Below are 26,712 nucleotides of genomic sequence, written 5' to 3'. Positions count from 1 at the left end.
GCATATATAATTATAACTAAGCAAAAGTAGCTGCAGGTATTGAAGTTGTTCTTTTTTTAGATATCAAGTCAGTCTCCCTTTCAGGAGATAAACGCAGCAAATCTATCCTCCTCGTTACAGCCGGAGCTGTAAAAGGATTTCCAGCTGTGTGTAAAGTGGCGGCCGTCCCCTGTTCCCTCTGACTCTCCTATTGAACATTTCTTGTTTTTCAAGGTGAGGCAAACCTTTTTCTACTCCTCCTCCTCTTCTATTTCGAACTTCTTAGCTTCCCATTAACCCTTCCAAACCGGATCCCGGTCTGCCCAAATCCAGGCTCAGGAGGAGACCGGCCAGAATGAATAACAGGGGCCGAGGAGGGTCAGCTGAAAGGCATGATGGGACTTATCATGGAGCACATATGGGAATTGTGGGGGATTTGAGCGGGAGCGTGGCGGACACAGGAATGGATCAGCCTGTGACATCATTAACCGTCCGCTTGGATTTCTGGGATTTCCGTAAGCCAGGCGGTGAAGGGTTGGGTGAGTCGATTTGTTCTGTTGGGGGGGAATATGAGCGACTGAGGGACCCAAAGTGGGCGATTGGCCTTGAAGATGATATTGTGGTTTAATTTAAATTTGTTTTTTGGTTTTCGTTTTTAGAAATATGAGGAATTCAGTGAGAAACTCTTCCTGCTCACATTTCCTCTGATTTCTACAGATGAAATAAGATGCATTAAAACACACACACACGCGCGCACGCGCGCACAAACACACACGTGCAAATCTGCTCTGTCTGTTCTGCTTCCTGAGTGGGTGAGCTCTGGAGGCTGAGTTTGGGAGCATCAGGAGACGGGTTTGTCTCCGTCAGCAGCTCTGGTTGCTTGATGGTCGGACTTTGTCGAGGTGTTGTTTTTCCTCCCTTCGTTAGGCTCGGCGTTAATTACTAATCTCACGGTCCAGCGCAGGACACTTGTGCTAACGTTGACTCTCTCACACTAATGAGGGAGAACGCAGACAAACAGAGCGGGATTTACGGCACAACACATGAGCATTATTTCATTGTCTCACACACATCAGGAGACACAAAAAACAATCAGCAAAACTGGAGAGGGAAGCTTCCAGAGTGTTTGGTTTGTACGCACACATGAACGGAAGGTTGACCGGTAAAAGCGAGGCTGATTTAAGTCAGTCACAACTTCTTTTGAGGAGAGAATACCTTCGCAAGTAAATGCATGTGAGAATGAAATTCAAACATTGGCTTACGAAAAATATGCAGTCCACAAATGTGCCATCTGTACATACATGCACACACAAGGAAAGCAGCAGCATGCTAAAGTGCCAAACCAGCAGAATGTCCACCTCGCACCAGATGCAGCATCGTGACCCCGTAACCTCTTCACACATGCATAGAAAAAGAAAAAAATGTTTGCATTTCTGTGGCGCTTGTAGGACCATCTTTATGCAAAACCCACTTCACTGTTAATGTTAACTCCAACCAACTTTATAAACTTTTTAATGCAATTTATTTATGAAGATTTCTCCAATTACTGCCTTTTAGCACATGTCCTGCTTTATTTGTAGTCTGAGGTTTTTAAAGGTGTTCTTAATTTGGATGTGTTCTGAATAGTTATGTTTTAAAGAGGAACAAATAGGGCTTAAAGAAGGCCTTGAATTTAAAAACCGCCTACAGCCTTTCTCCCATCATGCTTTTCTATGAAAACCTAGAGCTCTTTGGGCAAATCTTATAGTTCATGTAAACTCAGGAAACTAATCTTGAGAGAAAGAAATGAAAGATGATTCTCACATGTTTTTGTTCTGACATGTCCCTTCAAATTGTGCTTTGCTTTAAACTGTCTTTGTTCACTTCAAGAGGCTCCCTTCACACTAGACAGAGACCCACCAGGGCCCTGTGACCAAGCCACATCAGTGCATGCAGACCCCTCTGAATGAATATGCTGCCACCACATATTACATAGTTTTTCAGAAACACGTTCAATCCAGTATGACAGAACTAGAGCTATTTTGGAGAAAGGGTAAATATAGGCTAAAAACTTCCAGTTGTAATTTCTCAAAAATATTGACTCAAAAAGGCAGAATACAAAAACCTCATGAAGGGTTTTAAGTTGGAAAAAGTGTATTCCCCTTCACGCAGTAATAAACTATTTGCGTTGGCCTTTCATATCACCAATCGTTGAAGAATAGTGTTGTAATGTGACAAGATCTGGAATAAGTGCATGAATACTTTTGATAGACTTTTTCTGTCTCAGTATGCTTCATATCTGCCGGTGATTCTCTTCCATTTTTTAACATTTCTCATTTCCTAACATTGTCCTCCAAACATCCTACGTTTAGTGATAGATTCCCAGGATCTAGTACTGGTCCTCACAAAGATGATAACAATAGTAAAAAAAAACAAAAAAAAAACAAGTTTCTAAACAAGAACACTACCTCGCCTGTCCCCCTGAGGGACAAAACAATGACTGACCCCAATGATGACCGTATCAGTGCTGCTGGGGCAGGTGGCATCCTCTGGGATGCAACATGACCGTGGATGTGTGTGTGTGTGTGTGTGTGTGTGTGTGTGTGTGTGTGTGTGTGGAAGAGCTGAGTGAGACACCTCTGGGCCCAGGTGATGCCATCGGTCGCTGCACATGTGTAAGTTTACTCTCGCGTGCGTCTTCCACACTTTACCCTCTGGTTTCCAAGCGCCAGGTGACAGGTGTATATCGACGGGCCGAGTTTGTGTGTGTGTGTTTTTTTCTTTCTTTTTTTTGCTGAGACGTGAGCAGGCGTATGTGTGTGTTGGAGGCAGACGCAGCATTTTAAAGCTCGTACTTCAGCACAAAGGGAGCTGTGCTAGCTAACCATCAGCGCTTTACCGGCAGCGTCCAGCTCTGAGGGGAGGTGTCGAACCTCCTGCACACCCACCTCCCACCCACCCCCAACCCCCTGTGGCCCCGGTAGGGTGATGAAGGAGAAACCGTCAATAAGACGAGAGGCCACGCAGAGGTTCAAACAAACTGCTGTTAGAGACACAAACCAACACGCCTCAGGCCAAGGCCTCCTCTTCTCTGTTCTTCTTCTGTGGTCTTCACTGTCGGCGTTTCGGCTGCTCAAAGAGCCCTTTTATCATGCACGTCACTGATTCCACCCTCTTCAGCACTTTGCGCGTTTGATTACACCTGTTTATGTGCTGCTGTTGTTGTTTGCTCAGCCACTCTGTTGTGCGTGTGTGTTGGTGTGTGTTGGTGTGTGTCTGCGTGTGTGTGTGTGTGTGTGTGTGTGCTTTCTCCTAAACCAACCTGCTGACAGAAGGTCTGTCCAGTTTACACATCCAGCTCTGAGGGCATTTCTGAACTTGAAACGATGTCTTCAAAGTTTACACTGACAAAAGCGGCTGCATGTACACATTCCCTCCGTGTGTGTTTTAGCTGCCGGCTGGACTTCAGCTGCGCATCAGGGTTAAATCTGGATCCCTGCACACACACATTAAAGTCAGGACCTGTGAGTGAAGTTTTGCACCAGTTAGGCTAGACTTTTGATCCTAACTGATGTAAAGTGAAAGCGCAGAAACAGAAATCTGAGATTTTATGCTGCTTCAGCATGCCTTATATCTGTTTAATCTGATTAGATATCAGGGTTTTAGATGCAACTGCACACCTGTGACGCTGCTCAAATATCTACATCAACTCACAAACTCCTCTATTTCCCCAAATCCCCAAAGTATATTAAGCTATACTTTTTTAATTATAGTTTTGAACATATATAAAACAATATCTTCTGCTTAAAATACATTTCCCCTACATTTAAAGACTGGTGTCCAAAGTCAATCCTCAACCTTTCTGAACTGCATGCTTTAGATTTTGTCCTGAATGACATGAAAAGTTAATTAGCAGATATAGGTCATATCCTGAGGAGGTAATTCAGACATTTGATTCAGCTGCATTGAAAAAGGACACATCTAAAACCTGGAAGGCACCGACCTTCTAGAGACTGGAGTTGAAAGGAAAATTAAATATGACTTCCAGAAGCCTTGTTGCAGCAAATTTCCTTCCTTTGACTGGTGAGTTTATTCAGTCTGATTGAAAGCTCCAACTTTCATTCACTGAAATACAATGGTATTCTAAAGGCACACTTGAAGAAATAGTTGAAAAAAGTAAAACAGTATTGAACGTCTTCTACTTTGGCCAGAGACACATTGATGAAAGCTGTAAGGCTTCCTGTACGACGAGGATACACACACACACACACACACACACACACACACACACACACACACACACACCACTGGTGTTGGAGTGACCTGTGGAAACATAAGTTGCTGAGTGTCCCGTCCGGTGTGTTCTCATGCAGGCCTGCGTGTCCTCTGACCTCAGATGATGCCCATGATTAGTTTTTATGAGCTTTTAATGAATGCTTATGCAGCTTCTGACCAACTCTGATTAATATTGATGAGATGCTGGAATCGCTGACTTGCAGCTTTCCAGAAAGACTTGATTATGACCCTCACATGTTAACACACGAATCCGTGTGAAGAGGGACGAAAGGGAGACAGGTGGCACCAAAATATAGCATCACACAAAGAATGGAAATTTTATTGCGGTAAGAGAAAGATATTTGTATTCCAAAGCTGATAAAAGGCATTTAACAAATGTAAGTTTTGAATCCAACACCAGTTATTTGTAGCTCGTGAGCTACAATATTAAAGATGGAGTAATTTATCCCTGAATCAACTTAAAGTGTTAGCCTAAAATAAATTTGGGTTTTCAGAAATTATTCTCAGTGGGTGTGCTTTAATATTACTGTATTCAAAACTAACAACACAATTTCATTTTGGAGGATCATAAAAAATGTTAATATAGGAGTCAAGGTAAAAAAAAAAAAAAAACTTCACACGTTTTACAGAGAAAATTTCTCCCATCTGATACAATTATCCTAAAGATTCAAGCCATTAGCTTTTACTTTGCTTTTGTTTTAACCAGTTTGAATAATAAACTGAACTTAAATGCATTGTTTAACCATTAAAACTGAATCAGAACATATGTAATTGACTTTGAATCTCCACATTTGGATTAATTTGACTTGTTTTTGTAAAGTGCCTTGAGACGATGTCAGTAGGAGCTTTATAAGCAAATTGAATTGGATTGGTCCAGTTAACCTGGAGGAGGAATGCAAACAGATTATCCAGAAAACCAAAGAGAGAAAGTGACCCATTTAAAACAAAATGTTAAAAGTTTTAAAGACAAAGGATGCACTAACACAATATTCCAGCATTCAAGGAAAGTTTGATACAACTTTTTTGACACAAAAAAATATCAAAAAGTATCACATATGCATATGTGCGTGTGTGTGTAAATAGCCCAATACATTTAGCAATCTAATGCATTTCATTTCATTTACACTGCACTTATAACCATTATTGCACCAACAGTGCCTCACTCAAATGCCAAATATCAGAGTGCATGGTCATGCAGTTTTAGCAGAGAATTACATATAACCGGGCCAATGCTTTTTATTGGCCTAATGTAATATTTCAATCTTGAATGTTGTGTGTTTATCAGCTGCAAACAAAACAAAAAATCACGGCTCGAAAATATACAGTATATTTATATAATGAGTTTCACTTAATGAGTTTGCTGAAATATAAATTTTTCAATCACATTTTAATGTAGTGTGTAAGTGTGAAGTTGCTGATATTCATGAAGTAACAGTTGCAACAAGATTTAAATAAAATTTGTGTGTTTATTAGGGGCGTTTCTCTTCCTGGCTGGAGTGAGAACTATCTCCTTGGTAACCCATCACCTTCCCACCCCAATATGAAGCTGACCTCCCTCTGGGTGAAATGACACCCCCTTCACCTCACATCTCATCAGTTTACACACATGCACACACACACTGAGCTGCATGTTTCATTAATATGTAATCAGAACTGTTTCTGTGACATATCACACCAGATTAAGAGCATCACAGAGGTTCTGGTAGGAGGTGGATGAGGAAACCATCAATACAAAAGTGACACATCCACTCTGGGACACGCACATCCACATCTTCCATGCACCGATTTAAAAAAATATCAAAAAGTAAATATGTACAGTGCATTATAATCAGAAGGGAATCATTGATAGAGAGTAAAATCAGTATCGATGCTTCTGATTGCAAAATATTAATGCATCATTTTACAGCGAATAAAACAAACAAGTGTAGTGAAAGTCAAAATCTCTGATTGATTAAAACCATAATCCTTTAAGTTTTAAATTGGGTTAGGCTGAGTAATTATGAGCAGTCAGTGTCTTCCTTGTATCAAGCTAAAAAGTGATACCACTGACTTAAAGTCCAAAAGCAAAAGCAGGTACTGAGTCTCCTTAACCAACAGCTAATCCTCTACATTACATTACATTACATTAAACTAAGAATTAGCTGTCAGATTACACGAGCACTTACTGCTTACATGAAACAAAGATTTTACATGAATTAAACCTCAATAGTCAAAGTTCTACATGAGGCTTCATGTGTTCAGGTGACAACAACTCCTGTATTCTCCATAAATCTGGATCCAGGAGTAAAACCACAGCACAACAAGTCTTGCATTTACTGTCGGTTCTCTGAGTCGTCCTCACCTGTGGGGTGAGAATGTCTGTGGGTTCCCCCGAAGAGCGCCGGCTGCATTATTTATTTATATGTTTTCCTCTAGCAGGTTTTACTTGTCCTTACTGGAATTGTTCAGATCATATGCTACATTAAAGGCTGAAGGGATTTTGAACATTTTTTTTTATTGTGATTGATTTGTCATATGCATTGGAGTAATCTGGTATTTTAATAGGAAACTGAGAAACTTAACTTGTCCTTCCAGAAATACAAGAGAAACTGTCCGTTTTTTTTTTTCATTCTTAGTTTTTTTTTTGTTTGTTCATGGTTGTTAAAATCAACTCTCTCCATTATGAATCTAATGGTTGATATTTTTACAATCTGCTACCTGATAAATTACACCTTGATTAATTGGTTGAGATTGTTTTTGTAAAGTGCCGCAGAGCCTTGACCGTCAACGCCCTTTTGTCATTTTGAAAACCATAGAGCTAAATGGGCATGCCCACTGTTTATTAACTATGTTAAAGAAATTGTCATTAATTAGTCTATAGTATATAAATTATTATATAGATTGTTTATAGGAAGAAATTATAAATATTTTTTATGCCTTGGGATATGTCTTTCCTTATTTCTCAACAAAAATAAAAAAGTAGATTACTATTATTTTTCTTTCGTCATTTTTGTTGAGTCATGCTTTGTGAAAGTTTGATGTTGACATGTTTGTGATGTAACTGGACCAGTTCGGTGTAGCAGATTTTTTTTTTTTTTAAATGATTTTCCATCTTTCAGCGTGAAGTTTCATTTTTCCTCTACTACTTAGAAGCGTTGGATAGATTTTAAATTATGGAAAGATAAGATGTTTTGCTGAAATTATTGCTTCTATAGACAGTTTAGCTGAAGCTGTGGAAAAAAAAGAGGCCGAGGACTGGGCACGCTTACATATCAGAAACACTAATTTGGCCCAGAACAAAGATTTATCATCACAGTTTGGAGACAAAAGCTTTGAAACATTGTGAGTCTGCAGATGCTTGAAGCTGACTCAGTTAAACTAAATGTGAAGGGTCAGTGCTGGAAAGGAACTACCATTTTTCTGTTTGAGCAAAATTACTTAATAACTTCCCCTTCTGGCTCAATCCAAGAAGTGAAAGCAAGAAAGCACAAGGAAATTTAAATAATTTTATCTCATTTCCAAGTATTTTCTGCTGTGTAACATGTATTTGAGACCCCCACCTCCACCCAGTGTTACGGTCCTGCCTCAGCAAAGCTTTTCTTTTTTTAAAACCGAACATCCTTTCAGCTCTGACGGTGCATATCTGTTAATAACATCCCACAAACAAGCGGAAATTTGACATATAACAGAACTTTGCATTTCGCTGAAAGGGAGCAGAAGCACAACACAAAGTTTGTCCTTAAATCTTAACAAAGGTCATGCAATTTTAATTGAGATAAACAGGCCTGGCCAAGCGGACTGCAGAGAATGACTTATTCATGGAGGCCTACCTGACCCACACCTGCAGGCAGATGAAGGACTGCTAACATGTGTCCAGCTGCTGCTCACACTGATGCCGTGTGAACTGAGCCTTGCTGCTGATCCGAACCAAGCAGGACAGGAGAGGTTGTGGCGTCGATGTGAACATATACAGTAGGTAATGCAGAAAAGGAGAAAGAGGAGCAGACGCCCCTCCACTGTTAATAAAACTCCTGGTAACAATGTGCAAAATAAATAACCAAATCTTCTTCTGAAGTTGCAAAATCTCAGATTAAAAATTTTCTGTCATTTTATTCAGTGTGGATTTTTTTTTATATATATATATATATAAATGCGCTGCTGGCGCTCTGTTGTTGATACTTTGTACAGTACAATTTGCCAATAGGAGAACATGTAGTTCTCAATTAGTTAATCCTGATTTCTCCAAGTCCTATTGATCTGTGGTTCCTAAAGTTGTCATTATGAATGAAGAAATGTGTGTAAATAACAAAAAACATCACAGTAAAACATAATCCATCGATAAATATTTAAAGAGAAAAAAAAAAAAACACCTGAAAATGTATTAGAACAGTACGTTGGTTAGATTCTTCTTGCTGTCATTACAGTCCCGTTTAAGTGACTTTGTGTTATGGCTGTTTTAGGCAACTGATCATAAATTTCTCCAGCTGCTATGTTGTGAAAGATTGGGAACTCGTGATCTAAGGTATAATCCAAATAATCATGTTCTTTAGATATTATGTTTGTAATGTTTTAGCACATCTCATGTGACTGGATTTCAATTTTCTGAATAACATTTGACTCTCGTGTCTCAGGTCAGGTTTCAGTATAAGATTTTACATTCATCAGCTCTTTAGACGTTATGTCTAAGCTCCCTATTTTGTTGAAATTACTGAAAAGGTAGAACAGCAGCTTTCAGAAACTGTGGATGACATTAACGTCTAGAAAAAAGTTTTGATCATTTCGATGGTATGAAGCTACTAAAGAGACAGCTGTCCTCGGAGTCTTCGATATTTGCTAAGGGACGCGAGACGATTTGTAGGGCAACTCCAGTCCTTGAGGGTTGCAGCCAAGTGATATTATTTCCTCAATGTATAGAGATCCTCACCTGTGCGGTATTCATCTGTTCTATAGGAAATTTAGAGTAAACTTTTTGAATGATGTTCTCAAGTTAAAGACTCGTTTTTGTTTTTAATTTGTGGCATAATACTTGAATTGTAGGGATTTTAAACTGCCATACTAGTACAACATTTATGATGTTAGTTTTTTTGTAAATTGAACTGTTTTATCTTTATTCTGATGGACAGTTTTGTTTAATCTTGAGTTGTTTTGTAAATGCCTCACAGAGTTTTATTGGTGATGATTTTATTAGTAATTTTATTATTTGCATGTCTCACTTTTATTTTTCAATTTAATACGCATCTGAGTCACTGCTTCATATCTGTCTAGAGAGTTGTACATAAACATATTTTAGAAGTAAACATTCTCTCTGCGCTTACTTTGGTTGTCCAGCTTCAAAAACATGAATGTTAGATCAGTCAGAGGTTGGAAACCCTACGGTGGTGCCTGGCCATGTAGTCCTGGTGGCGCCGCGCCTCCTGCTGAGATGGAGCAGGTGCAAAGAATGGATAATTACTGTACAGCCTGAAGCTTCACTGTCAGTCAGAACAGGTCGTATATCCAAGAGCAGGTCTTCATGGCGGGTCTTGAGCAACAAAATGCCATATTAAATGTCACGACAATATTCTCAGGAGAACATTTAATACTAAAAACCTTTTTCAACAACTGTGTTGTAAGTGCTTAATCAGGAAAAAGAGAACGCTCCTTACTGCGAACAAGTGAACACCACGAGAAATGATCTGAGACAAACTCGAACTGGAAGAGAATCTGAGCTAAAACTCTCACTTGAGCGAAACTGTGAACCAGCAGTGAACACGAACGATACGTCTCTTAAAAACAGCAGCGGCGACCGCATCAATAGCAACAAAGGTAGAAGGATTCTCAGTCAGACGAACAGCACAGCTGGCCCCAAATTGCCAACATCTTTCACCACAAAAAATAGCTCTAAATAAAAAGGCAACATGTCAGACAAGAAGCTTCTCTTTTCTGCTAACTTCCTTTACTTTTTCTCTGTTTCTCCTCCTGTTCTCGAACTGTGACGGCTCTGTCACCCAACGGGGGCTGCCATGACAGTTTGGGCGCTCCGTCTCCTCCGTATGCCGTTGGCACCGCTGACTCTGCACTCCTTCGCCGCAGTCACTTCTTCATTCTCTTTACTTCTCCTCTTCCTCGTATTCCTGCAGAACTCCTGTGCGCCGTACTAAACAGGCTAAATGAGGACGAGCGTTTAAAAGGCAGAAGCTTTGAATGTACCCCAGTTTAAGTAACAAGAAACAAGCAAGACAACGTTGTACTGCTGCTTTGTGTTTCACTGGCAGTCACAGCGTGTTTTCTCCCGCTCTAATATTCTTATTCTTTATTTCTTTGAGGAAAACTTTTGGCAAACTTTAACCACAACATTTCACGCATGGTAGATGTTGAAGTTGTCTCAGTCCATATTTAGAGTCTTCTGCTGTTTTTCCTGGCACCTGTTTTCCCAACCGAACTTTCCTGCTACTTCAAAAAGAGGTTGCATGAATTTAAAAGGAGAACTAGCCACCAGATTCTGCCCATCAATACACTTGATCAGTTATACATAGATGGTGTGACCACCTCAATTAGAGCATGTGTTGCATGTAGTGGGTCAGCACATCAAGACAGAAAGTCATAAGAACCTACTGTTGGGGCCCACTAACCTGAGAATGGTTGTAAGAATATTTCTAATCAACTTCAAGTCCATCATTGTAAAGAAAAAAATGTTTTCCACAAGTAGAATATATTTCAAGAACCAAATTTATTTGCAGCAAACCAGCAAAATTCACCCCGAGATCAGGCTATGCAGAGCTCACAGAAATTGCAAAAATGCTAAGGACTCTCCTGCTCTGGAGGCCTCAGTTAGTGTGTTAAATGTTGAAGATAAAGACTGCTCAATTAGAAAAAGACTCACTGTGAGTTGAAAATCTCTTTTTTCTAAAGAAGACATTATAGCATGAGTTTTTTTTTTTTTTTTTTTTGAGGTTCCATCCTATTGAAACAGGAAGCCTGGAGGAATGTCCTTGTGTATGCTGCAAACGAACTGTCCAGCATGATAGTGGAGTGATGATCATTTGGACTTGTTTTTCAGTTATATGTCATCTGGCACTTTACAGTCACTGAGTGGACCGTGAACTCCTACGTATCTCAAAGTATTCTGGTCACATCTGAGCCGTCTGTCCAGCAGCTCAGGCTGAGCTCAAACTGGGACATCAACAGGACAGTGGTCTCAAGCACAGCAGGAAATCTACAACAGAATATCTAGGAAAGAACCAAAGTCTAGCACCAAAATCATGTAATAAATTACTTACTCCTAAGGGTAAGAAAAAAAATAGATTAGACTTCCTGAGTTTAAAAATGCTAAACCTTTTGAGGAACTTAAGATTATATTTATTGAATGCCATAAAAGGTGTTAGGTCAGTATAACGTGTTCAGGTTATAGATTTGAAACTAAATACCAGCAATAAAACTGATGGCGTATACCTCACAAGAAAAAAAAAAAAAAAAAAAATTTCCAACATAAGTTCTTCTAATAAAGTTTTATTTATTATACCACAGAAAACATCAACCGAATGAGATAAGCAACTTTAAATGAAATCAAAGCTTCACTACTTTAAGTGAAAGTAAATGTGTAATGCATACTTTCCAATAAATAAACACACAATTAAAACCCCACAATTCACTGAATTGGTTTATTTTTTATTTGCATCCTTTGGCTGAGTCTTTTTTAAGCAAGTTTTGATGTCAACAACACACTTAAGATCCTTCTGTGAGAGGTAAAATGTATTTAAAAGTTAAATGTGCCAATAAGCAACTTTACCCTTTCTTCCATTCCTGAATACGCAGATTAACTTGTTGGAGGTGAGGATGTCAGTGTTGGATCTAAAAGGAGGATTTGGATATTATCGCAATTAATTAAAGACATGTTATTTCCTAACAGATCGATTCAATTCATAAGTAAACAAGAAGTTATAGCAAATTGCAAATGTTGGTCAACTATTTGGTTGATTTTTCAGAAATTTGGCTTCTGTTAGATGTAATATTTGGTCTTGCTTGCAATATCAGATAAGAACGGACTCAGCCGGATCCTTATCTCCTGATGTTAAACCTTCAGTCGACATAAAGTTGCTCTTTTTATTTCCACGTCTTCACAAACCTGACTGTGTGTCCTTTCAGCAAGACAAACGTGACAGAACCCAGTTAGCAATCAGTACACAGACACTCCAAGTTAGTCAGTATAGACAGTGTGTGTCTGCCTCCAGGCCCGTGTCCTCACTGTGTGTGTCAGGCTCAGTGACACCTCAGTCACTTCAGTTTGCAGCTGCGGTGTGTTTGCCACATGACTGCCTGCCCAGTCCTTTATGTGTGTGGACATGACGCACGACAGGAAGTGGTGTTGGGTTTTGTTTTGTTTATCACTGAGACCTGACTGTTTAACTAGCCGTAAGGGATGCTTTGCTGTGGGGTTGTGTAGAGTAGTTCTTGGTAGTGAGTATTTTACATATGCATAAACCAAATGTATTTCTGCTTGAGGAAACATGGTGAAATTGTCACAAAATGTCAAACCAAAAGCTAATCAAAGCAGGAATTTGTCTAGAGTTTTACCATCATCTAAAGCAACTGGTAGCTGAAAACTTTTCCTCAGATTCACTAAGCATAACAGGTATTTTTCTAACACATTTTTCAGTCATCATTTCATTCAGTTACACCAGTTCCATAAGAAGAAATGGGGCAGAATTGCAGCGGACTATTATGAGAAGTCTGTGGAAAGTTGAACATGAATGGAATGAGATAAGCAAGCAAGTTTTTCTTAGGAAAATAAAAACTTGATGTTCACAGATGCATTTTGTCCAATGTGACTCGGCTTGAGCTATTTGCTAATGAAGAATGTGTACAAATGAATTTCCATGCAGGTCCAAGGAGAGGCTCATATCTATCTGAAGTGGTCAATGGACAAAAGGCAAAAGACAACTTGGACAGACTGTCAACCTTCCTCAGATTTATTTCTGTTTTCAAAGACACAAACCTGTGAAAATGTATATTTTTTAAAGTGGATTTTGACTTTCATATGTGAGAGATTGAGTCTGAAATGTAACCATCTAAAGACAGAAATAGTAGTTTCCTTTGGTTTGTGCACACAAAGAATTTGATTTCAGTTCCAATTTGTTTTAACATTAAGACATTTCAAATATACAGTATTTCAATAAAAAGGGACAAAATGAAAGTATACAGTGTAACTCATGTAACTAATGAATTTTTGACTGCAAACTAAAACATGTCCGGTTAAGCGATTAAATCTCAGACGTCCTCCTGTTTTTACAGGGAGACCACATCAGTAATATGACAAGAACTGTTCTCCCATGGGGGCTAAAATAAAAACGAGGAAGTTAAATGTGCCGTTTAACTTATATAGATGTTCGGTTCCACATACGAGGCTCAGACACACCGTAAGCACTTTCCCCTGGCATTTATAGTTAATACTTAGAATCTGGACTGAAAAGTGCCTTTCTGAGCTTCCTTCCAAGATGGCTTCCTCATTACATTAAACCTGTGGGTTCTGTGGGCTGTGTGTCCAGTCAAGACTGAGTGGATATGAGTAGAGTGTCTTGCACTGTGTGTATGTGCTCTCAGTGCAGGAAGCCAGTCTGTGGTGTGGCTGCAGGCCAGGCCGAGTGGAATAATTGATTGCCGATTGACCCTCCACTGCCACTGCGGACAGTCTTCTCCACTGCATTACTGCACAGACTGACCAACAGCAGCTTCATGAGAATATTAATTATTCAACTGAGTGAAAAACATCAATTGAAAAAAAGAAACATTAGTATGTTGGCATGCGTTTCCTACAGGCTTTTTGAATGCTATAAATTAGAACAACAAACAACAGTGCTACATAACGGATATAGAGACTCCAAAAAAGCTCGTCATGTGAGACTTTTAAGTATTTCTTTATTGATAAAGTGGAAAAAAACATATTCAATAAAAATTAAGACTGGTGCCTAATCGTTACAGGGATATCTCCCCAGCTGGCCTTTTTAATCCAAATCCACAAAAGATTTACTTCACATTAAACTAAGATCTCAATTACAGAATCATAGCTTTATTTTGGGAGAGTGGTACTGCATTAACATTAAATTTTCATGTTGGCTACCTAAATTATTTTATGTGAACAGCAGGTAAGCTGGATAAATGTTACACTGAGTTTCCAGTAACTCAGGCAGGACCCTGAATGTCTCCAATACATTTACTTTGCTTTGCAGCTTAGCATTTTCCAACCAATAAACCAGTGAAACTCCCTCATTACGGCAGATAAAACCTGGATCTATGTCCAGTCAAGGGTATAACAGAGGTAGGTGGACTTTAACCCCCTCATTTCACAAAATACATAAAAGCAGCAAAATTGTGTCCCTGATCCCACTTTGAAATATTTCATTATGGATGCTTCTGATTTCAGGACAAAGAACCTCCAAACAATGGACACAGTTTTTACTCAAAATCCTGCACCAAGACTAAATGGCAAGAAGAAGGAGGGAGGATGAGAACAACTGAGCAGCGGCTCCACCATCAAGAATAACATAGTAATGGTCCTGGAGGACTTTAGGAAGAAAGTTCCCTTCAAGAACTATTAAATTATTATCTTAAAGAGCAGAAAACACAAAGCAAAAAGGAGAAATGGGAGGAACCAACATGGAAAGCTAAATCTAGGCTAGCTGAGTACCACCACCAGACATATATGGGGAGTGGATGATACATGAGAGGAATAGACGAAATTATCAGAATCAAACTCAATACCTTCATTGTGGTTTGAGTAAACTTTTAGTAAATTTTTACAGCTAATTCTTATTGTGTAGAGCAATTCACATTATTTTCCTAACCCATGTAAAAAATTGGGCTGCTAGATATATCTTTGCAGCTAATCGGCAGTGACTTACATATTTTTACTACTTATTTAATATAATTGATGAACTGACATCAGAGAGATCAAAATATTATGTTTTTATGGTTCTGAAAAGTTACATAATGAAGAGTTTTATGTTTTGCTGAAGCAGAACTTGCTGAACTGCCAAGAAGTGCCACTTAACCCATCACATGTTCTGTATATTAAACAAAATAAAGCTCTAATGTTTGACTCAAAAACAAACAAACAAAAAGATCATTTTCAATCATAACAAATACTTTATATTCATCTCTGTTAACACAAAAACAATCAGGAGAAAAGGGACTTCCACTACATAACCCCCTCAGAGAGCATTCAAGAGAGATCAGCGCTTTCTTGTGCCTCTTGGTCACTCAAGAAGTAAAACCTTTGATTGTTGATATCAGTGTTGTGGCCGATTTGCATTTATGGCTCACAATACTACAAAACCACAGCCATAACCACTGGTGAAACAAACAAAAGGGCCTGAGTGGCCTTTTTTTTTTTTGATCCTGTGAAAATGAATGAGAAACGATGAGTGGCTGATTGCTGAATCACTGGCGCTCACACAAACACACACAGAGAGGAAGTGAAACATGAAGGGAAGTGATAGTGGCAGATTGAAGGAATCAGCAGGAACTGGACCCCTCCTTAAAAGCTTGACTAAGTAAATCTGCTGGTGCTCAACTGAAAATAATATAAGGCAAGCACAATTATCTATGAGGGAGTTATTGGAAGCAAATTAAGACCAAAAAACAGAGGCATCAAAAACATAAATCGTCGCAGTAAGTGATGCTAGTTTTTCTGGTTAAACTCCTAAGCTTGGCGATCTGGAGGCGACTCCTCCTTTGAGCCATTGTTTAAACACTTAATTTTACCACTTTTAGGTAACAAGTATGCTATTTCCTTTGATTTACACTCCTCCTCTACCTCAATGTTTTCAGCACATCATCCCTCCGGTCTCTGTTTGTTTGTTTGTTGGTTTATTACTGTATTTTCAAAGCATGGGACAAGGTTAGATTTGCTGTTTGGGCATATTTTCTCCTGTGATAGCATGTTTGAATTTGTCCACTCAGCATGCAGCATGTCAGTGTGTTTGAATGTGTGTGTGCTCGGTGTGGAGGCAGGGTACGCAGCTCAGTCAGGGGGTCGCAGCGCCAACGGTGCCAAATTGCTTTTCCCCTGTGTGTCGGGTAGGGACTGCTGTGGTGAACCTCCACCGCCCTCCCCCTCTTAAGTGAAGGTGGAGCTTCAGGCCCCTGGGTCACTAACTCCATCACCAGATCAAGAGTAATAATTATTAATACCCCGTTGAGTGTTAACAACACGCAGGTGATTTATCAAAAATGTCGATTACGTTTTGCGCGGGGTGACAACTTTTCAAAGCTGAGCACGTCCCACAGGAGCCGCTCTAAATGGAGCCAGCGGCTGCAAGACGGCACTCACAGGTTTCTGCTAAATAAAATAAAAATCTCAACACAAACGGATCGGGATTGCTGCTGTCAGAGGACAAAAAACTGAAGATGACCAAATAAAACAGCCAATCAATAAATAAATAAATAAATAAAAATTTAACTCTAAATCCACAACAAACAGTAACATAGCTGAAGCTAAAATGTTCAAGATGCAGGTTATACAAATACTTTTAATGAATAAAGAAAGTAGGCAGAAGTTACATATGTCAGACATGACTTTGTTGAAATAGCTGCTAACTTTATATTGTCTGTATGTGCTGTGTAGTTAGTAAAAAAAATAATGAAAATCTTTTTTTTTTTTTAAATCAGAATTGGAACAGACAAGATTGGAATGGAAACCAAGTAAAGGTCGTTAGAAAACAGAGAGGAGGGCCTCGGTGTCAGCAAGTCTCCAAAACAATCATTATATCTAGAGATGAGCCAAAAACTATTCATACTCCTGGCAGATATAGGTTTAAGCTCATCTTTTAAATGTTTCTTCTGACCAGAAATAATTAATGTTTAAAAGTGACTCAGCTTGAGTGCTGATTGTAATGTGATAGAGAATCTGTGGAGAAAGGCAAAAAGGTTAGTGTGATGGAAAGGAGGTCTTTCAACATGGAAGCCAAAACTAAAGTGGAAATATGCAGGAAGTTGCTCAGCAACTACAAGAAACGTGCAGTGATTATACCAAACAATGTTCTTTTTAAACATTTTTAAAACAAAATAAAAATACAAACACTTTTTTGTTTGTTTGTTTGTTTGTTTTTCAAAATTGATAGTCAAACCTCTTGATTTCCTGTTGGATCCACGTTCCTAACCTCATCTATGGTCAATAGCTCTGGGTAGAGACTAGTGCCAAAAATGAGTTTCTGGGTGAAACACAGAGCAGAGTGGCTGGTTGAGGTGGCTCAGGTTTGATGTGTCCTGCATGCCTACCTGCTGAGGTGTTCCTGGGACGTCCCATCGAAAGGAGACCCAGTACAGGAACATGCTGGGATTTCCCCAGAGGAGCTGGCCCATGTGGCTGAGAAGAAGGAAACCTGGGTCTCTGCTGAGGCTGCTGCCCCCGTGACCTGACCCTGAATTAAGCAGAAGATATTTACTTTAAATGAAAAATTTGAAGAGAAAAAAAAAAAAAGAAGTTGAAATGTAAAAGACCTTTGAGGTTATGCAACTACCACACTGGTTCAACTGACATTATAGTCATCTTTGCAGGACGTGAACTGCTTGTTTTCAACTGGGATAAATGTTAGATATTCCTTCTCTTTGGGAACCAGAACTGAATTATAAGCTACACCAAAGAGTTAGTTATCGATATGCGAGGCTCCGTCTCTACTGCTTGTGCATGAAGGTTTCACAACACAAGACCTGCTGTAACTTCATAGATCTAATGGTGAACTAAAACAAAATACAGTGAAGAAACAACAACAAACTGGTTTAATTAATCTTTCTCTGTATTCCTCAATATGCCTGGACTCAGCATTAGACGGCCATCATGAAAAATACATTATTTTTTTCAAAACATATTCATGTTGCAGAAAGAGACAGAGCCCACATTTTTTATAAGAGTATTGGCTGCTGGAAGCTGTTTGTGCTCAAGGTGTAAGAGATGCAGAGAAATAATCAAAGTAGGAAAATACAAGAATGACTTCAGTTTTACTCTGTAAATTCTGTAGCAGATGTGGCGTCAGCTATGAGTTATGTTGAAAAGTTACAGAGTTATAAACTATCGGAATGAGATCATTCACTTTCAAAAACTTTGACGTGTTTCACAGGTTTTTACATGAACCTGGTGGCGTCAGGAGCGTTGCAGATTCTGATCATCTCTCTTCTATAAAAATGAAAAGCTTAGCTAAAACTAAAGTCATGATGAAGGATGTTTCCAGTCATCTTCTCAGCTGAGTAGATGGTGAGCAAAGTCAGATTATTGAAGGGCTTTAACACTACAAACTGTATGAGCAAACACAAAATAAGAGCTCAGTTAAATGTGTGGAAAAATAAATTGGTCATGAGGGTAAAAACATCCAGATGTGACAAAAGAATTAAAATGTTAAGATGGTAGAGAAATGCATAAAGTTTCACAATACAGAATAATTAATACACAAATACAGGCAAAAACACTTTTTTATGATCTGAAAAAACAACAACCTTAGACTGATAAAAGAGTTGGACTATCTTACTGTCAATTTTTTTTCCAAGCACCATAAAAGAAAAAGTGAGGTTTTCCCAAATTCTGAGAGCATCCTGGGAGCATTTGACAGAATCTTGGTGGATCCAGTATCACAGCCAATAACATGATACGGCATATGCCTCAGACAGAAAAAGAGAGCGAAAAAAAACCAGTTTCAGGGCTTGCGAAAACCATCAAGCAAACTTTGTACTGAAAACAAATTAACAGAACCAACAAACATCCCCCACAGCTTCCATCCGGAGAAACTCGTGCAGCAGCAGTGAAACGACGAAGGGAAGGAGGTCATTATCAGTTTGATTAAAAGGATGTGAATCCATCAGCTGCTGTTTGTCTGCACTCTGTTTATGATGTGCGTGTGTGTGTGTGTGTGCGCGCGCGTGTGTGTGCGTGTGTGTGTAGGTATACTGTAGGTAAGCCGAGCCGAAGAGACGCTGACTGTGTCGAATCTCAGCAGCAGTAGACGCCAGAGACGCACCGCAGCCCCCCCTCCGCTTCCATCTCTGTTTCTCTCCATCCCTCCTCACTCGCTTTGTTTGAGCTCAGATGGACTCTGCCCTGATTTATAGAAAGAAAAGCCCTCAGAGTAGTCACAGTGATATCTCTCTTTTCCACACACACACACGCATACATACAGAGAGAGCCCCGATAGTCCGCTGCATACCACCACATCCTGCTCCAGGTACACACACACATACACAAGCACACACACACGCAGTCCCCCGTCTGTGTGCGAGGTGACGGCTGTCACACAGCTCAACGTTTCCTCTGAGTCAGCAAAAGCAGCAGGAGGAGCAGAGTGATGGAGAGGAGAGAAAGAGAGAAAAGGAGGGAGCAGGAGAAGAGATATTAGGAGAAAATTAAGATTTCAACTCAAAGCTGAACGTTCAGCCCATAATAAGGAGACTCAGCAAATTATTTAATTTGGAGAGTTAAAGTGCAGAGATGAGAAAGATGCATGCACTCATATCAGCCAAAAACATTCATCTTTATCATCGCTCCATGGGCAATGAGTGGAAACTGACTGATTTTAAACCAAGAAATCGCAGCTTTTTCTAATTTGAAGCAATCAGCTATAAGACATTATTAAAGCGGTTGGCATATAATGTATTAAAAAATATTGACTGAAAATTATATTTCATCAAATTAAAAGTGTAGAAGCTTGTACAGCAAGTAAACAAAAAGAGCGATTTGTTTACATTTGTTTACAGTCAGCAGACTGAAGATCATCTCTAAATCCACAGATTTCCCCAGACTGAGGTGTTTTTTTACTGACTTACCCAGTTTGGTTTTACTGTGGATTTACTTGATTGTTGGTCAGAACGTGGATGCCACATACATTACATCTGATTGGACGGAGTTAGGTTAAATATTTCATTTTTAACCGTTTGTTTTAATGTAAAGTAGCCTATTAACTGTGATTTCAATCATGATAAAAACACATTTCAGTTTGGCACAGTGACAAAGGCTGACGGCACTCACACATATCTTAAGAGTGTATATTTACAAACATAAAACAGAAGATAAATCAATATCAACAACAACAATCTAGCCTCAAATTGCCAATTATTATTACTGATGATGAACTTCTGTCTAAAAAAAAAAAGCCACATCACAGCTTTAACCAGCGAAGCAACGCAAGATATAGCTGCTGTAGCGGATCACTGACCTGCACCCACCCAGTGGTCTCAGCACACTCACGTACACACACAGTAAGAGACACACACACACACACATACACACCATTTCCCAATCACACACTCCTTCACGGCGGTTTATGATCCGTGTTTGAAGTGAGCCACAAGCCGCCGGGTCTGACGGCGGTGTCACATCAGCACCAACCCGGGCTGGCACTCGTCTCAAGCTGCGCTGTGCGCCATCCAGCGCCAACAAACGGCTTCATTTAGCTCTGGCACAGGCACGAGAGCGCGTGCGTGCGTGCATCCCACGCCAAGCGCGGACCACTAAGGTGTCATACAAAGTTACCCCCGTGGAAACACGTGTTCACTGGTTCAGAGGAAGCAGGCGGGCAGAGAGTAATGAACCGGCGGGGCTTCCAACATTGATCACCGACCTTCGAGGTGCGCGGAGGCCCGTAAATAAGCGGCCGGAACCGCGACAGAGGAGGGGGCGCTTTTTGTATGGCCCCGTCCTTCACACACACACTTGCATATATGAAAATCAGGGCCATGTTGCAGGAGGTCAGAGCATCTGCTGCCCCAGTCTGCGGCGGGGCGACAGAGTCAGCGCGGCCCACGGAGAGTAGCTCCATCACCGGCTCCGAGTACAGCCGCAGCCTCTGAAAAACTAATATGAAACGAAAAAAACAATGTGGAGAAAAAAAAAGGAAAACTGAAAAAAATAATGATAATAAATCTTTGAATAATAATAATAATAATAATAATAATAATAATAATAGATTTTTATGCGCGGAATTTCTGTTACAAATATTTTTATTAATACCCTTCCTTTCAACAATCGTTTAAAAATATATTTAAATGAAAATGTAATCCGCTGTGATATAAAACGAATGTTTTAAGTTGCGCTTACAGCTGCAAATGACATGTATTTTCTGTTAATGAGCAGTAAATAATATATATATTATTTTAAAATTTTCACATTTCGTTTCGTTTAATTGTTTCGAAATCAAATAAAGTTTCGATGTCGCTCATTGCCTTAAAAAGTCCCGTCCATCAGCAGAAGGGGTTCAGAAACTTAACATTTCGTAAGTTTCAGGAATGTGAATTTCTGAAACTTCAACTCATTTAAGTGCCACTTGTTTAATCGTTTTTCAGTTAGTTTAGATATTTGGACAAAACATTTCGCTGTAAACAACGACAGACAGCAGCCGCGCCACAGATTTGGGACAGAACTTTTTATTAAACATTATGAAAACATGAGTTTCTCAACAAACTTTTTTTCCACTTTGCAGATTTTTCCACTTGTTGACATGTCAGGACAGGTCCTTCGGATAAGTATAGAAATCATATGTACAGATATACATCCACAGCACTGTGCAGAAGTCTGAGTCTAGAGACAGATCAAATCACCATTAATCAAATTCTACTTATTTAAGATTTGTTTTTGTTTTTTTTAATTGGCCGAGATTTTTGGCGGGAACATGAATCCTCCGTTTCGTTTTTTCCACACACACCAGAGCGCTTCTGCACAATATTGCACATATATCTTAGGCAGCAGATAACACACGAACGTTTTCTGTTGACAGAGTAATGATCAGCTGTGTACCACCAAAAAAAAAAAAAAAAAAAAAAAGTCCCGTTTTTTCTAACAATCAAGCATCCTCCCCTTCAGCTCGCTTTAAGACGTCGGGGCTGCAGGGGAAACCCCGCAGGCCCCCCGCAACATTTTTCATTATTTACCATAAAAATAAAAAAGAGAGAAAATAAATCATTAAGTCTTTTTAATCTTCAGATTGGTGCATAGAGTTTTAGCAGCAGTCCTTTTCCATCCTTTAAATCAAATTTACATCCAGGTTAAAAACAGAAACATTTCTCCATTTTGCTCTTTAGTGCAGGTTCAACATGTTCAGCAAGAGGAGGAGGATACCACAGACAATTTGCATGCTGTAACATACAAACATTTTTGGATTAAGACATTTCGAAGAATCCAAGCAACAAAAGCCTTAAAAAGAGAGAAGGTAAAACAACACAGATCACTGCTTGTTTTTTTTTTTTGTTTTTTGTTTTTTTTTCTCTACACATTATGTACAGGTGGAAATAAATACAGTCTAAAATCTGGCTCAGGTAATCTCTTTTTGTCGTTTTTCTTTTCTTTTTTAAAACAATAGAAAAAACTGATTGAAAACAGCAGGTAAAGACGCATCCATGTGTTTCGCAGTGAAGCAGATTGTTTTTGCATTTCAGTCCGCAGTTCTTTGCACCTCTCATGGGGGCGACGGGGGGGGCGGAGGGGGTGCTTTTTCTGCATACCCAGGCCTTACTGATGGCTGAGGGGTGGAAGGATGGCTGGGGAGAACCCATGGGTCATGCTTTCCATACATATGTGGATGGGGTTTTGGCCGGAGGTTACCATACATGTCCTGCATGCAGGGTTGCAAAAGGATGAGGGAAGGAGGTGGAGGGGGGGGGGGGGGAACTATTACACTTGCATTACTGAGAGTCTCTGCACCACAGCGCATTCTCCTCCTGCAGTCTGTGCTGCTGCTGCTTCTGCCTGGTTCTAACACAAACCCGGCGCTCTCTCTGGATTAAGACAGTCATTGGTTCATAAGACTTCTGACAGGAGAGGAGTCTGCAGCCTGAAAGTGATCCCATGTGCCGACCTGACTTGTTTGTTGTGGACTTACAGAAGTTTAACATCTTTAAGACTCACAGACGTGACGCTTGTGCGCACCTAACCTTTATTTGTTAAGAAGATGAGATTTAAAGTCTTTGTTGTTGTTGAGGAATAACTGTAAACACAAATCAGAAAAGATCGATTAGAGTCAGAAGAGTGTGGAGGTGAGCGCGGTAATGTCTCTCTCACATGAAGAACTCGGTGCTGGCCTGTTTCCCGGACGGATCTCTCGTGTTCGCGGGCCCGCCGGAGTTGTAGGTCCGGCTGGCCAGCTTCTCGTACTTCTCTTTGTACAGATCCCGCTCCTTGACAAGGCGCGCCACGTCCTGCTTCAGCTGCTCCACCTGGTTCTGCAGGGTGCACTTCTCCGTCTCCAGCATGTGCCGCTGCTGGACGCGCTTGAAGCGGCAGGACTGCGCGTAGCCGCGGTTCTTCAGGGTGCGCCGCTTCTGCTTCAGGCGGATCACCTCCTCCTTGCTGAAGCCCCGCAGCTGCCGGTTCAGCTCCCGCACCGTCATGCTCACCAGCTGCTCGTCCGAGAAGCGGTCCTCCAAGCGGGTGTGGTGGCCGTGGTGGTGGTGATGGTGGTGGTGGTGGGCCTGATGGTGGTGCACAGCCGAGGCCGCGGACAGGTCCTCTCCGACGTACTGCTGCCCGCGGAAGCCCTCGTAGGCCTGGTGGTGGTGGTGGTGATGGTGCGCGTTGCCGATCAGGGCCTCGACCGCGTCCTCCGGGGTCAGGTTGAGCGCCTCCGGGTTGATGTGATGCTGGTAGCTGGGGATCCAGTACAAGTCCTCCAGCTGAGGCTTGCCCGCGTTGCTGTGATTGTTGTTGCCGCTGCTGTTGTTGCTGTTGCTGCCGACGTTGACGCCGCCGGGGAGGCCCTGGTTGGGCTGCGCGCCCGGACTCGGGGCGCAGAAGCTGGGCGAGGAAGGCACGGAGGAGCAGGGTGTGCTGATCGGGGTGGAGGACAGTGAGCCGGACGGCAGGCGGTGACAGAAGCGGTCGGCCTCCAGCGGCTCCTTTTTCACCTCGAACTTCATCAGGTCGAAGTCGTTGACGTACTCGATGGCCAGAGGGCTGTTAGGCAGCTCTGCGCTCATGGCGAGGTCGGTGGCCATGTCAGTCCATGCGACGACTCCCGGCCTCACAGCCAAACCGACAGCGGGCAAATTGCAGAGGGAATTAAAAGCCTGTATGGTGTATATATAGGTACACGCACACGCCTGGTGCGTGGAACTGCTGCAGGCCCGCTGGGTGGGAGGAGAAACTTCTTAAGGCTGCTAGTTCCACAGACCACTTCTATATATAGCGGAGTGAATATACGTCTGCATGTAAATGAACTTGTACACCTGCCAGTTCGCCTCCGCTCGCAACTCTTGTTGACAACTTATCCCAGGTCAGATGAAGGCTTTAATAGCAGGAGCCCCCGGAGCGGCTGAAACTGGAGCCCGCTGAATTTGGAGACACCAGCTTGTGTTGTCCTCGCTTCACCTCTGCAGAGTGCTCCCCCCCTCACCCCCCTGATTTATTGCCCTCTGTTGTTCTGTTTTTGTTAGAATTAGTTTCCAACCATCGGTCGTCTCCTCCTGCAGTTCTAGTCACCGCAGCATGGCCCAGCTTCAAAAGTTTCGCACTCGGTCACATCGAGCGGTGCGCGGGCGTGCGTAAAAGTGTGTCAACAGTCCCAGGAATCCAAACTCTGCTCTGCAGGCACGCCTGTTCTCAAAGTTCACAAAAGTCTGAGATGAAGCATGAAAGTTGGAGGTCTTACTTGGAGACAGAAGCTGCTCCTTGTTGCTGTCCTCAGTCCATATTTCTACTTGAAGCTGGCATCGTCCCCCTCGCCGGGTCGCGCTCCTGACCTTAACGTGTTGATTGTGTGTAAAATTGTACGCAAGAGGTGAGAAATTCCACTTTGCTTTGTTTCTAATTGCCTTCTAAATGCACCCCAAAGCTTCCCGGTGAGAACCACGCAGTATCAGCGAGGCGCTGGGAGGCAGCCTCTTATAAACGGTGCGTCCCGCCCTCCCCTCACTGCCGACCCTCCCACACGGAGAGGCGACAGGCCAATGGGAGGACACCTCTGGCGCGTGGTTTAACTGAAGCTGCTTGCTCCGTCCGAGGATAGCCGAACGAAACCGAAGAAGGCGAGAGAAGCGGAGCGCGCATGCATGCATGCATGCAGGGAAAACAGGTGCAGCAGATCCCCCCCTCTAGTGACCGAGCAGGCGCTACTGCACGGTGGAGCGCGGGCCAGACAGACACCAGGGAGAACCTCTGGAAGAAAAATAACTTCACTCTGAACAAAAAAAGCATCTTAGGCGCAGAAAAACAGAGCATTGGATATATAAAGGCTAAATCAGCATTCAGTACAAAAGTAAACGTAAATTAGTGAACTTATGCAGAGTAAAGTTCCTGAGCTCAGTAAAGTTGAACTTTGATGTTTGGAGGAAATGTGAAAATAAATTGTGTAAATACTTAAAAACCTTTGAAATGACTATCTCGGGCTTTAGTATTGATGTGTTGCGGTATTATGCAAATTGGAAATATGTTAATTTGCTTCATGATTGTGGATGCATTTATTGATGATACATTAGCAGAATGAAACGATGGCTTTGGACTTTGTGGGAACTTCACATTGAACCTGAAGCAACTTGGATTTTGTGTTCTTTTTTGTTTTTGTTCACTCTTCCTCTAGACTTTAGATCACTGAGTCCTATTTCTAATTACCATGGAAAATATGATTAGAATGTTTCTGGTCAAAGGATATTGTAACAAGAACTAACTGATGCAGTGAATGTCACAGATTTGAGGCACTAACTTGGCACATATCCACACTTTTTCCTTCCACTTGACTTTCTATTAATATACCTGGGTACAGAAGTCTATGACCAGTGAGCTTGCCAAGCAATGGCATTTTGTGTCTTGTCATCCTTCTGGAAAATGTAAATGATGCTGATTCAGCAATCTCCCCCATAATAGTGAAAAAAAAAATCAACATTTTGTATAAAATATTTTTAATGGTCTTTATATTCAGATTTTATAACAAACTAGATATTGAGTTTTCATTATTTGTAAATGATAATCATTAAAGTTAACATAAACAAACACTTAACAAAGGTCAGTCAGTATAGTGAAACTATATAGAATGATTTACACGTAAATAAACTGACTTTTCAATTATATTTTAATTTACTGCGACATTATCCCTGGTCTATATTAGTTCGGAAGTGCATCAAAGTGTACATAGACCAATGTCTGGTGTTGTTAGTTTTGGTTCTTTTATTATTCAGAGAATAAACTGTCACATTTTGCAACATAGGCTAGTTGATCTTCCGATTACCGATCAAAACTGGATGAAGAAAAACATACATTAGATTTGTGCATCTCAAAGGTAAACTTCCCAATTTTAAAGCAGTGATCTATAGAGTATTCCCACTTTTGTTCTCTAGCTGTATAAACCGTTGCTTTTTATATCCACTTATCTCCTTTAGGGCCTCTGATACCACAAACCAGCAAATCTATCAATCACTGATCGATCTGCGGCCCTCTGCCAGAGGAATAAAAAAAAAAAAAAAAAAAAAAAAATTTTCCTTTCCCCAAAGTCGGGGGGGGCCGGGGGCGGGCGGGGGTTAAGCAGTATTGGGCAGGCC

At 40.9% G+C, this 26,712-nt stretch overlaps 1 protein-coding gene across 1 annotated transcript; it reads right to left on the bottom strand.

Annotated features, from left to right (window-relative positions):
* Positions 1–22,024: 22,024 nt before the first annotated feature.
* On the bottom strand, positions 22,025–25,033 carry mafaa (MAF bZIP transcription factor Aa). Its single transcript, XM_015019337.1, has 2 exons — positions 23,246–25,033; positions 22,025–23,171 (listed from the first exon to the last, which is right to left on the bottom strand). The coding sequence occupies exons 1-2, from the start codon at positions 24,175–24,177 to the stop codon at positions 23,114–23,116; spliced, it is 990 nt and encodes a 329-aa protein (XP_014874823.1). The 5' UTR covers positions 24,178–25,033; the 3' UTR covers positions 22,025–23,113.
* Between the last annotated feature and the right edge of the window lie 1,679 nt (positions 25,034–26,712).

This window comes from Poecilia latipinna, unplaced genomic scaffold, assembly GCF_001443285.1.
Source record: "Poecilia latipinna isolate Pla-1442-1.1 unplaced genomic scaffold, P_latipinna-1.0 Scaffold81, whole genome shotgun sequence".
Classification (NCBI taxonomy): domain Eukaryota; kingdom Metazoa; phylum Chordata; class Actinopteri; order Cyprinodontiformes; family Poeciliidae; genus Poecilia; species Poecilia latipinna.
This window is presented reverse-complemented; position numbering and strand designations above follow the sequence as displayed.

Excerpts from the sequence above, each read along its gene's own strand:
- mafaa (XM_015019337.1), bottom strand. The coding sequence starts at position 24,177 with ATGGCCACCGACCTCGCCATGAGCGCAGAGCTGCCTAACAGCCCTCTG. Across the intron at positions 23,172-23,245 it reads GCCAGCACCGAGTTCTTCAT|TTATTCCTCAACAACAACAA; the intron begins GTGAGAGAGACA and ends TTGTGTTTACAG.